Below are 13,561 nucleotides of genomic sequence, written 5' to 3'. Positions count from 1 at the left end.
ATTGGAGGCTGAGGGCTGACCTTATAATGGTTTATAAAATCATGAGGGGCATGGATAGGATAAATAGACAAAGTATTTTCCCTGGGGTAGGGGAGTCCAGAACTAGAGCGCATAGGTTTATGATGAGAGGGAAAAGATATAAAAGAGACCTAAGGGGCAATTTTTTCACTCAGAGGGTGGTATGCGCATGGAATGAGCTGCCAGAGGAAGCGGTGGAGGCCAGTAGAATTGCAACATTTAAAAGGCATCTGGATGGGTATATGAATAGGAAGGGTATGGAGAGATGTGGGCCAGGTGCTGACAGGTGGGACTAGATTGGGTTGGAATATCTGGCCGGCATGGATGAGTTGGACCGAAGGGTCTGTTTCCATACTGTACATCTCTATGACTCTATGACTCTATGGATTTTTAACCATATTGTCTGATTTATATTAATGATTTTTGACTGTGCTTATTCGTTAATAGACAGCAGTGAAGCAATAGAGTGAGAGTGGCACAATGGTTAACACTCTTTTCTCACAACACTAGCTACCTGGGTTCAATTCCATGTTTGGGTGATGCTCTGAGTGGAGTTTGCATGTTTTTTATAGATTAGATTAGATTCCCTACAGTGTGAAAACAGGCCCTTCGGCACAACAAGTGCACACCGACCCTCCGAAGAGTAACCCACACAAACCTATTTTCCCTTTGACTAACACTATGGACAACTTAGCCAATTCACCTGACCTGCACATCTTTTGTGATTGTGGGAGGAAACTGGAGCACCTGGAGCAGACACGGGAAGAATGTGCAAACTCCACACAGACAGTTGCCCGAGGCTGGAATCGAACCCAGGTCCCTGGCACTGTGAGGCAGCAGTGCTAACCACTGAACCACCATGTCACCCCGTGATTTGATTATTTAGTTATTGTCATGTATCTTGTTACAAAAATACAGTGAAAAGTGTTATATAGTGTTGTCACTTTCCAGCGACATCTCAAAACACAGGAAACTAAATCAAAACATAGAATATAAAGACAGAAATATGAATAAATAAAGAAAAACTGTCTAACTTTACAGTCCTTCTTGTTAAGTGCTCCACCATGGGCTATGGGCCTGGTGAGCAGGCATGAGTCTCCTTCACTCTGCCACTGCCTCTGGAATGAAAGTCACCACATTTTGGCACCATCTCACTTGCATCAACGCCCTCTATGAATCCTCACCAGACCTCATCAACGCAGACGTCACAGATGCCACCTGGTACTGCACTGGCCCAAACCCAATTGCGCTATAGCCATGACTCTGCTTTGGGCCCATCTCATCATTGCTACTGATGCTGCCAGGTCTCAAACTGGGCCCAAACTCACCTCCACCACCACCTCCTTATATCTGCACCAGATGCAGACTCCATTGTTAACCCAAACTTGCCTCTGCCACAGCAACCATGAGTCCGCACTGGGTCTGCCTCAACAATGCAGAAGCTGCCAGGAACCAAATCTGCCTCCAATGTCACTGCCATGAGTCCATGCTGGTGGACCTTTATGAGTCCGTGTTACTGGGCCTACTCACCACCAGCGATGCCATCGCCGCAACCCAGCACTTCACCAACAGTTAAATAAAATAAAAGAGCCATCAATGAGAGAAAAGAGAATAAAAAAGAAAGGAAATGAAAAGTAGATGGATTGGACAAGCCCCAGGCTCAGAAGCCCTACTTCACTGACGTCTTAACGGAAGTTTTCTCTCCATGTCTGCATGGGTTTCTTCTAGATTCTCCGATTTCCTTCCACAGTCCACAGATGTGCAGGTTAAGTGGATTGACCATGCTAAATTGCCCATAGTGCCCAGGGAAGTGCAGGTGAGGTGGATTAGCCAAGGGAAATGCAGGGTTACAGAGGTAGGATAAGCATGTGGCCCTGGGTATGATGCTCTTCTGAGGGTAGGTGCGGACTCAATGGGCCAAATGGCCTGCTTCCACATTGTAGAGATTCTATGATTCTATGCACGTCATAAAGAACTTTGGTCACATGAGTTTGAATTTCTAGACTGTCGCATTTGGAAAAAGTGACTCTGGATTCTAATTAATGTCAATTAAAAACTAGCAGTTGTCTCTGACTGTTCCATTTCATTCTCAGCCTCATCCTCTCTGACTGCTCCACTTCACCCTCTGACACTTCTATTTGTGTCTAAACCTCACCCTCTTTGACTGCTCTACTTCACTCTCAGCCTTGTCCAGTCAGAGTCAACCCACTAAGAGCAGATAAATAAATGACAGCAATTCCAGGATGACCATTGAGGATCCCCATTGTTCTTGTGGCATTCGTAGAATTCTTGCAGTGGGGAAAGAGGCCATTTGGCTCATCATGTCTACACTGACCCTCTAAAGAGCACCCTGCCTTGATCAAGCACCTCCAGCTTATCCTTGTAGCCCAGTATTTATTATGGCAATTCCACCTAGCCTACACATCCCTGTATCTTTGCCATCTACAGTGAAAACATTGACAGATTAGCCTCCATTTGCTCCAAGGCATAACTACCCAACTTTTTTCAAGTAGGTTTAAAATCATCTCATGGTAGGAGATCACAGTGTTAGAAATTTTGGTCCTTACAAAATTGATGTTTTCTTGTATTTCCTGTATAGCTTGAGACCTTATGCAATGGCTGCCATGGTAAGTATCAGTTTACAAAGGCTACCAGGTCACTGCTGTCTGGCAATTCTAGTTGTTTAGGAAAAAGAAAACATTTTGTTCTTAGGTAATATGAAAGCTGACTTTGTGGTGGAAGTAGGTAAGGTGTGCAAGGAGGCAATGGTTATTCTTATGTTATAATTGTCCTGTACTCACTGGCTAAAAACTATTCAGGTAGGTGATTGACAGACCTTTAGATTGCCAGCTTGAAAAAGTGAATAAATCAACAGTGCTCATAGTCAAAAGACAATTCTTGTAGGAGGCAGTCTTTGTCAGGGAGCTGTCCTCTTCAGATGGAACATGGATCAAAAGAGATTGATGGGAGACCCAGAGAAGAGTTCCTAAACACCTCAGCTAGAAAGGTGGATGATGCCTTCACAATAATAAGACAAAGACACTTCTTTTCAATTGTCTGTTTGCATTTTGCAATCAGTGAAGTATCTTCAATTGTCACGGATCTTATATATTTTCTCAGTTAACCAATACATCATATCTAAATGGCTGCTGCTTTACAAACTTAATAAACTATCTGATAATTCCCTATGAATGGTTGACTGCTTATATTGTGTCTCTGTGACCATAGACACCAAAGATGAACAGTTCTCCTTTTCCATTCTACAAACTTGTTCCTACCTTTACTCAGCAGATGCTCATGCCGTTTCTCATCGAACAGTGATGTAAGCACTTCCTTGTGTTTGTTATGGTCCCACAACATATCTTCCTTCCCTTCAAATGCCGGCTTTGACTTTTGCAATACAAGAATATTGTATCATTTGAAGATTATTCACATAGGATATTTTCTAAAGTTATTTATATTTTACTATCTGCAAATATTTTTTGACTAATTACTTTCTGATGCAGGATTTGTCATGTGAAACCAAACAGTCACAAAAAACCCAATAAACAGTAATCTGTTTGTAATAGAAATTGTTATGCCTCATTATTGATCAAATCCCACATATAACTGATGACAAATGCCCTTTTATTTGCAAGACAAGTAACACCCTTCCATAGTTTTATTTGTATCTCAGTGTACATGTTTAAAAATCCTTTTTGGGATGTGGGCTTTGCTGGTTAAGCCAACAGTTATTCCTCTTTCTAACTGCCATGTAAATGGTGGTGAGCTGTCTTCTTCAAATGCTGCAATCCACATGGTGTAAGTATACCCACTTGCTGTTGAGGAGGGAGTTATAAGATTTAGTCAAGTGAGTGGTGCTGGAAAAGCACAGCAGGTCAGTCAGCATCAAAGGAGCAGGAAAATTGATGTTTCGGGCAAAAGTCCTTCATCAGGACATAACTTATGGGAAATGCTTTTCTAAGACATATTAAGTTTTAATGACAAGCTCATATTGCTACTCTATATTTGATTTTAATTTGACGGTGATTGTTACCTGGATATTTGCAAATTCCTCTCTCAGTCCTCTTTCAATGTTGATTTTAAGTTTGCCCCAAAAATCAAATCCATCTGGTTCCAGCCCAGGGGTTCTCTCCAGCCATTGCTTAAAATAAAATTGAAGTTGCAATATCAAAATTTAATCAGAACAGACAATAATTACATTGGTGACTTTCTTCTCGCTCTCTCAACAATTATGATGAATGATCCAACTTTTCCCAACTCTAAGGAGTAGTGAGTGATTTTCATCTACCATCAAGAATAATGAACAAAGAAAATAGCTATGAACCAGGTGAGGACAGTCTCATCCATAAGTAACGCGGTGGTGTCAAGTTCAGAGTATTGAGCAGAAAATTGAAGCTGATACTCCAGTGCAATGCTGTACTGTTGCCTTTCAGAAAAAAAAAACTTTGTCTGCTCTCTCAACTAATAATGAAATGTCCTACTAGTTTGAAGAAGAGCATCATATTTAACCCTCTTGACCTCTCAACATCACAGAAACATATCATCCAGTCATGACCATATCACCATTGATGGAAGCATGATGTTTGGCTCCCACATTTCCCATAGTACAATATATCATTCTTTGTAGACTACTTTCAAATACCTTGAGGTTGTGAAAGATGCTATATGAATGCAAGTTTTCTTTAAAAGTAACAAAACTTCAAAGTAAACTTCAGTGTGTTCACAAGTAAAGGAAGAATAAAAATCATAGTGTAATCTTACTCTATACACTACTCATTGTAAGCAAACTTTTTACAATTATAGTTTTTCTTACTAAACTTCCAGATGAATCTTGGCCATTGGTGCTTTGTTTGTTCGCCAAGCAAATTATTCTGTTTACCAAGACAGGTGTTAAAATTAAATGTTAATGAAGAACATTACAGTTAAAGCTTTGCAAATGTATACTAGTCCTCACGTAAAGGAAAATGTCTCAACATTGAGGAAGAAAATAAAATGGGGTTAAGTTTAGTCTGTTTCACCCAACCAGAACACAACTGGTGAGATATTATAAATAGTGTGTTAATACTTTTTGCCTTATAAGCCTCAGCATGATGTTCTTCCCCAAAAATATGCTTTATTTACACAAATTGTTGAAAACATATTACATGATAATTGACTTTACGTATCACAGGGTTTGCAAGAAAATTCAACATATATAATTGTCACAGTCTTATATTTAGCATTCCATATTAGCATTCCACATTCCAAATTACAGGCAGTGGAATCAATGTGAAGTTCTCTGTGCAACATGTATCTCTTTGTTTTGATTTACAGCATACATTCTTTGTGGGGAACATAACATGAGGGGTATCACAGCTTCCAACCCTTCAGGAACAATGCTGAAAGGACTTGGTGACTTTTCCATCTTTGCAGAGGCTGCCCAATGCTTCAGTGTTACCCTTTGTACATGGTCCTAAAGTTAGATTAGATTACTTACAGTGTGGAAACAGGTCCTTCGGCCCAACAAGTCCACACTGACCTGCCGAAGCGCAACCCACCCAGACCCATTCCCCTACATTTACCCCTTCGCTTAACACTATGGGCAATTTAGCATGGCCAATTCACCTGACCTGCACATTTTTGGACTGTGGGAGGAAACCGGAGCACCCGGAGGAAACCCACGCAGACACGGGGAGAATGTGCAAGCTCCACACAGTCAGTCGCCTGAGGCGGGAATTGAACCCAGGTCTCTGATGCTGTGAGGCAATAGTGCTAACCACTGTGCCACCATGCCACCCATTTGAAATGTGTAGGTCTGTAACACACAGTTAGGGACAACGTTATGCATTGAAAAGAGAAAAAGAGTTAATGTTTTGAGTCTTAAGACTCTTCTTGTCAAGTTTCTCTATTATTTTCTGTTTTTATGTCTGATTTCCAGCATCTGTAGTATTTTCTTCTTTCATCCATATGCTGGAAAACTAACAGTTTTAGGCACAATTACCTAAGAATGTATTTCACTGAGTTAATGGTCCTCCAGGTGTAATTGATATTTGTTTCAGTGTACATTTTGTCCTACATCACAAAGCCGATGGTTGAGGTGCATGCAGGGAGCTTTATGCAGTTATAAAAGATGAGTATCTCAGTAATTTTAAAACTTATTTGGCATCCACCTCAATGTCAGAGTAAGGGATTGAGTACCTGAATACAGGTCTGTTGAAGCCACGGGTGTACAAGCATACAGAAATGGATGTTGGTTTGCTCTCTGAGCTGGAAGGTTCATTTTCAGATGCTTTCTCACCACGTGGTGACGAAACATCTGAAAACAAACCTTCCAGCTCAGCGAGCAAACCTACATCCAGAACCTCAACCTGAGCTACAAACCTTCCCTGTCCAAATAGAGAAAGAGCTGGACAACATTTAAACTCGGTAGCAAATAATATTAACACCATACAATTGCGAAGTAGTGACCATCTCCAACAAGAGAGAGTCAAATCATCAGCCCTTGACTTTCGATGGCATTATTCAATGCCCCACTATCAACATTCTGGGGGTAATCATTGACCAGAAACTGAACTGGACGAGCCATATAAATATTGTGACTACAATAGCAGTTCAATGTCTGGGAATTCTGCGGCAATTAACACACCTCCTAAGTCCTCAAAACCTGCCTACCACCAAGACACAAATCAGGAGTGTGATGAAATACTTCCTATTGGTATGCAAGAGTTCAGCTCCAACAACACTCAAGAAGATTGCTACCAATCTGGAAAGAACAGCCCATTTAATTGGCATACCATCCCCATACACACCCTTCACTGCTGCACACAGTGGCAGCCTCAGATTCTTGTATATACCAATGTGGCCAGGCCCAATCTACCCAATCTCTCCTCATTAGATGTTCTTCCATTCTTGGTATCGATCTAATGAACCTCAGAGTCATAAAGATGTACAGCACGGAAACAGACCCTTCGGTCCAACTCATCCATGCCAACCAGATATCCCAACCCAATCTAGTCCCACCTGCCAGCACACGGCCCATATCCCTCCAAACCCTTCCTATTCATATACCCATCCAGATGCCTTTTAAACGTTGCACTTGTACTAACCTCCACCACTTCCTCTGGCAGCCCATTCCATACATGTATGACCTTCTGTGTAAAAACATTGCCCATTAGGTCTCTTTTATATCTTTTCCGTCTCACCCTAAATCTATACCCTCTAATTCTGGACTCCCCAATCCCAGGGAAAAGACTTTGTCTATTTATCCTATCCATGCCCCTCATGATTTTGTAAGCCTCTATAAGGTCAGCCCTCAGCCTCCGACGCTCCAGGGAAAACAACTCCAGTCTATTCAACCTCTCCCTATATCTCAAATCCTCCAACCCTGGCAACATCCTTATAAACCTTTTCTGAACCCTTTCAAGTTTAACAACATTTTTCTGATAGGAAGGAGACCAGAATTGCACGCAGAATTCCAAAAGTGGCCTAACCAATGACCTGTACAGCCGTAACATGACCTTCCAACTCCTATACTCAATACCCTGACCAATAAAGGAAAGCATACAAAATGCCTTTTTCACTATCCTACCTACCTGTGACTCTACTTTCAAGGAACTATGAACCTGCACTCCACAGTCTCTGAACTGTGTCCAATGGCAGGATATATTTATTTAAGTAATTGGCCCAAAACTGTTCATAGTATTGCAGTTGTGGTATGATTAGTGCCTTGTGTAGTTTTAGCAAACTTCTCTAGGCACAGTGGTTAGCACTGCTGCCTCACAGCGCCAGAGACCCGGGTTCAATACCCGCCTCAGGCGATTGACTGTGTGGAGTTTGCACGTTCTCCCCGTGTCTGCGTGGGTTTCCTCTGGGTGCTCCGGTTTCCTCCCACAGTCCAAAGATGTGCAGGTCAGGTGAATTGGCCATGCTAAATTGCCCGTAGTGTTAGGTAAGGAGTAAATGTAGGGGTATGGGTGGGTTGCGCTTCGGCGGGTCGGTGTGGACTTGTTGGGCCGAAGGGCCTGTTTCCACACTGTAAATAATCTAATCTAATCCTATTTGCCTTCTCTGTTCCTGTTAAAATTGGATGCTAGCATTTTGTGATTCAAGGATGAGGACTCCAAAGTCCATTTGTTCCATAGCGTTCTGCAGTCTTTCTCAATGTAAGTTATGTTCAGCTCCTCTATTCTTCCTGCCAATATCACATTTGCTAAGCTTTTTGCCCACTCACCTAATCTATATATATATATCTCTGCAGATCTCCACTATTTACTCATTGGATGGACAATAAATGTGCTGATCTTGCTAACATCACGCAGAGCTGTGAATTAATTAAAAGAAAACAATGGCACTGGGGAAACCAAGTGCAGATTAGCTGACCACTTTGTGAAACACCTCCATCAGTCTGGAAGCATGGCCTTGAGGTTTTGAATTTTTAACATTTTCATCCTCCACCTTGCCCCATGCTGAGCTTTCTGCTACAGTGTTGCAGTGAACAAACTCAAAACACAACACCTTATTTTTTGGTTCATCAGTTCTGGACTTTGTATCAAAGTGCAAAAAATTTAGATTATAACCTCGGTCTTCATATGAGAAAGAACAAAGAACAGTATTGCACAGGAACAGGCCCTTCAACCCTTTTAATATGCCCTTGCATATTAAAATTGCCTTCACTCCGCTATTTCCTTCCTATTTGTTGAGGTGCTTCTTGAATGCTTCCATTGTGTCTGCTTCCACCACGTCCTGTGGCAGCACATTCCAGGTTCTCACCACCCTTTGCCTCACACATCTCTTTTAAACTCCCAGCTCCCCCCCACCCGCCCAACACTTTGAACTTGTGCCCCTAATAATTGACCCTTCCACATATTGTTGCATGATTTTTATTGTCTTGTAAAGTCATAAAGCACAGAAACAGACCCATTGGTCCACCTTATTCATGCTGACCAGATATCCCAAACTTAACTAGCTCATTTGCCTGGGTTGGCCCATATTCCTATAAACCTTTACTATTCACGTCTTGTCCAAATATCTTTAAATGTTACAATTGTATCCACCTCTACCACTTCCTGTGGCAGCTCATTCCATACATACACCACCCTCTGTGTGATAAAGCTGCCAATCAAGTCTCTTTTAAATCATTGAGGAGAAAGTGAGGTCTGCAGATGCTGGAGATCAGAGCTGAAAATGTGTTGCTGGAAAAGCGCAGCAGGTCAGGCAGCATCCAGGGAACAGGAGAATCGACGTTTCGGGCATAAGCCCTTCTTCAGGAATGAAGAAGGGTTTATGCCCGAAACGTCGATTCTCCTGTTCCCTGGATGCTGCCTGACCTACTGCGCTCTTCCAGCAACACATTTTCAGCTCTTTTAAATCATTCCCTGCTCACCTTAAAGCTCGTTTGGTCTCCCCTTTGGAAAAGATCAAGTTTATTCACCTTATCTATGCCGCTCGTAATTTTATAAACCTTTATTAGTTCACCCCTCAACCACTGACTCTCCAGGGAAAAATGTTCCCCCTCTTTACAGAATCTTACATGGATTCATGCAGTTTTTGAGCAAAGTAAAATATAATTCTGCAAGTACAATTTTTTTAGATTAGAATCAATCTGACCATTGCGGCCGACATGACACCAATTGTTAAAGTTGAGAATGTAGCTTTTAAATGTTCTGTGATTTACACTTGGAAGAACTGAAACTAACACGGTGATTATCAAAGATGAGAGATTTAACAAATAATCCAGTCTTTTTCAACATGTAATTTCAGTTACATCACATTGTAAACTTTTGCTATAAATTCTGCATCTTATGATCTTATACTCCACAACTACCTGATGGAGGAGCAGCACTCCGATAGCTAGTGCTTCCAAATAAATCTACTGGACTATAACCTAGTTTTGTGTGATTTTTAATGAGACATTGATCCAATTTCCTTCCTGCTCTGCATTGTCTGGCTGGAATCTCTGATCTCCCTCCAAACCCTTTCCTCAATCACCCAATCTCTCTTGTTTTTGCCCAAATACTCCAGTCTCTCAAATTCCCTCTATGCCTTTCCTTTCTGGCCTTTTCCACCACCATCAATCCCAATTCACAGCCATTTATTTTTTCCTCCCATTCAGTTTCCAACTTCTCTGCTCTATCCTACAATCTCTCTTGTTCCAGCCTCTAACTTCCCACTGTCCCCTGTTCAAACAACCTCATATTTCAGATCTTTATCGTAACTTTCCTCACTGCTCTTTGGCACCTGGCTGTGGCCTAGTGTCAAAGCCTTTCAATCTGAGCAGAATATGGAAACAAAATGTTAATCAGTACTGTTCTTAAATTCATATTTACTGTTTTCCTAAATACGAAATTTCCCCTTCACCTTGTGCACTCCCTATAAATATCAGCAATAACATTTCACTATTCTTGAAGAAGTTTTAGCAATCAAGAAATTCTTCCAGCTGTCCCTTAGCTTTCCCAGTCCCAGATAGAAATGTGAAATTCTTCATAACTAGAACCTCTTAAGCATGATATAACTTTAGGTAAAGTTAGCTAAGACTTTTTCATGGTTCTAATACCCTGCTAATAAATTGAAGTCCAACATTGCATGCTGAATCTAATTACAGTCTAACTAAAATCTTGTATAAATTATTTACTTCTATATTAAATGCCTCAAAGTATAATCAAAGACTTGCATATGTCTTTTTTGTTGCATTTAGAATTTCATCTTTGAGGGTAAGTGGTCTAGAAATTGAACCTTTGTAACTGTTGATCAGGCAGAAAATGGGGACACACTTTAGGAAGCCATATTCCTGGCCCTGAGCATTGCCAGAAGAACATTGGCTTAGATAATAGAGAGCCATCCGAGGCATCAATTTAAGTAAACATTGCGTGCCTCATTTAATAAGAGACATGTTTGGGACCCACTTTGAAAATGTTTGCGATGTTGACAACAATAACTGTGTCTAACTGACTAAGTTATTGCACAATCACCTGATGTAGGAGTGGCGCTCCGAAAGCCAATGTGCTTCCAATTAAACCTGTTGGACTATAACCTGGTGTTGTGTGATTTTTAACTGACTCAGGATTACTTGATTTACATGCAACTTAACAAATATCTTTAAATGAACAGTGGAGGCCTCTGCCAAAAGCTTAACATTTACAAAAGGTATTGACTTATTCCCATTGCTTGTTGATGTCAAGTTGGGAGAAGGAATCTAAAACAACCTTGGCCTTTATTTATTTATTGAGAATATGTCTCCTCCCACAACTCTCTTCTTTATTCCCCTTATCTGCCTGTTGTACATTTTATAGTCATGCTGAAGCTTAAGAGGGACTATAACTGTGATTTCAGGACCATGTGATTTCAGCAGGTTTTCTATTGACAAACTATGCATTTTTTGATCTCCTCGAAAGGATTCAGCACCATTCCCTTGGAAATCATAAACAATACCTAATACCAGCAAAATTAAGTCAAAAGCATTTTAATTGAAAGTCCCTTCTTCAAGTTGCATGAATAGCCCTTTAAATATAATAATAAATGCAATACTGAGGAAGTTCAGAGAAGTGAAAACACTATCCTTTCAGTACAAGATGTTAATACAACATAAATTGTTTTGGGCTTCCTCACCTTGTCTGTAAGATATGATTTCTTGACCATGACTATGTCAGCTTATTACGTCACTAGTCTGTGAGACAGCTCTTGCAAATTTTGTCAACAGCCCCAGATTGAATAATATAATTTTACGGTACAGAAGAAGTCCATTCAATCTAGCATGTCTGTAGTGGCTCCCGAACGAGCGACCTAGCTAGTCCCATTCTCCAGCCCTAATCTCCGCAGTCTTTAAAATTCACCACTTTCAAATATATATCCAGCTCTCTTTTAAAACCTCCTCTGGGATCCACCTCCACCATTCTCTCGGGCTGAGCCAAATTCTAACAACTCTCTGAGGAAAGAATTTTTTTTCCCATCTCCCTCCTAGCTTTCAGATTAGATTAGATTAGATTAGATTAGATTACTTACAATGTGGAAACAGGCCCTTCGGCCCAACAAGTCCACACCGCCCCGCCGAAGCGCAACCCAGCCATACCCCTACATTTACCCCTTACCTAACACTACGGGCAATTTAGCATGGCCAATTCACCTGACCTGCACATCTTTGGACTGTGGGAGGAAACCGGAGCACCTGGAGGAAACCCACGCAGACACGGGGAGAACGTGCAAACTCCACACAGTCAGTCGCCAGAGGCGGGTATTGAACCCGGGTCTCTGGCACTGTGAGGCAGCAGTGCTAACCACTGTGCCACCGTGCTGCCCACAATCTTTCTTCCTGACAATCTTGAAATTCTGACTCTTAGTTATTGACATACTAACTTGTAGAAACAGGATATCCTACTTTACCCTGTCAAAATTGTTTATAATTTTAAACACCTCAGTAAGGTCACCTGTTCATCTTCTCTGCTCCAAGGAAATCTTTCCTTTTATCTAAATTCTCTCATTCATTGTTTCATTCTAGCAAATCTTCTTAGCACTCTCTCCAGAGTTTTAACATCCTTCCTTAAATAAGGTGCCAAGAACCAAATACAGCATTCCAAATGTGGTCTGACCAATGATTTGTACAGGTGTAGCTTCAATTGCTTGCTTTTATACTCTTTGCCTCTATTTATAAACCAAAGGATCCCATAAGCCTTCTTAACAACTGTTTTAACTTGCCTGGCCACTTTCAGAGAAACATGCATGCGAACCCTAGGATACATTTGTTCCTGTAGTCCCTCAAAGTTGTACTATCGATCCTGTGTTGTCTTTCCATGTTTTTCCTACCAAAATATATAATGTCACATTTTTCTGCATTGAAATTTATCTACCCATTTGTATCATCTTCAAAAGTAGAGATTTTGCCCTCAATATCCATCTCAAAATCATTTATATAAATCAAGAAAAGCAAGAGTCCCAACACTGACCACTAGGCAACATCACTTTCAACTCATTACCAAACTGAGAAATGCTGATCCATACCTACCCTCTGTTTCCTATCATTTAGCCAACTTCAAATCATTGCTGCCAAGGACCCATCAATCCTTAATTTACTAACTGCCATGTGGCACCGTATTAAGTATTTTCTGTAAGTCCAAATGTACAACATCTACAACGTTACCCTCATCCACTGCCTCAAAGAACTCAATCAAAGTTGTCAGACATGACCAGCCCTTGACAAGGTCATATTAACTGTATAGTATTATCTTACATTTTCAGAAATGTATATTTACCTTATCCCACATTATGACCTCCATAAGCTTTCTACTATTGATATCAAGCTAACAGGTCTTAAACTTCCTGGATTACCCTTTGCCCCTTTCTTAAACAATGATGTTACATTTGCAATCCTCCAGGACCCTCAGAACTAATCATGCATTCAGAGAGGTCAGGAAACTTTCTGTCAATGGATTTGCGATTTTCTTCCTTCCATCTCTCAGCAATCGAGAATGGATCTCATTTGGCTCGAGTGACTTCTCGACCTGGAGTGCTGTCAGGCTTTTTAGCTCCTCTTCTTTATCTATCACTATACTACTCAGTTGTTCAACATCCA

General features: G+C 41.0%; 1 protein-coding gene across 3 annotated transcripts in view; it reads right to left on the bottom strand.

The window, feature by feature from the left end:
- LOC122559359 (tryptophan 2,3-dioxygenase-like) overlaps positions 1-13,561 on the bottom strand; it is a 95,881-nt gene that overhangs the window by 21,624 nt on the left and 60,696 nt on the right. For all 3 annotated transcript variants that reach the window (XM_087980136.1, XM_043708807.2, XM_087980135.1), the window contains 2 exons: positions 4,055-4,162; positions 3,297-3,408 (listed from right to left, as the gene is read on the bottom strand). In XM_087980136.1, the coding sequence (XP_087836262.1) occupies positions 3,297-3,408; positions 4,055-4,162 (220 nt within the window). The remainder of the gene's footprint in view (positions 1-3,296; positions 3,409-4,054; positions 4,163-13,561) is intronic.

This window comes from Chiloscyllium plagiosum, unplaced genomic scaffold (assembly GCF_037043375.1).
Source record: "Chiloscyllium plagiosum isolate Xiang-an unplaced genomic scaffold, Cpla_swu_hap1 HiC_scaffold_36, whole genome shotgun sequence".
Lineage (NCBI taxonomy): Eukaryota > Metazoa > Chordata > Chondrichthyes > Orectolobiformes > Hemiscylliidae > Chiloscyllium > Chiloscyllium plagiosum.
Note: the sequence above shows the minus strand (reverse complement) of the source record. Positions and strands in the feature narration are given on the sequence as shown.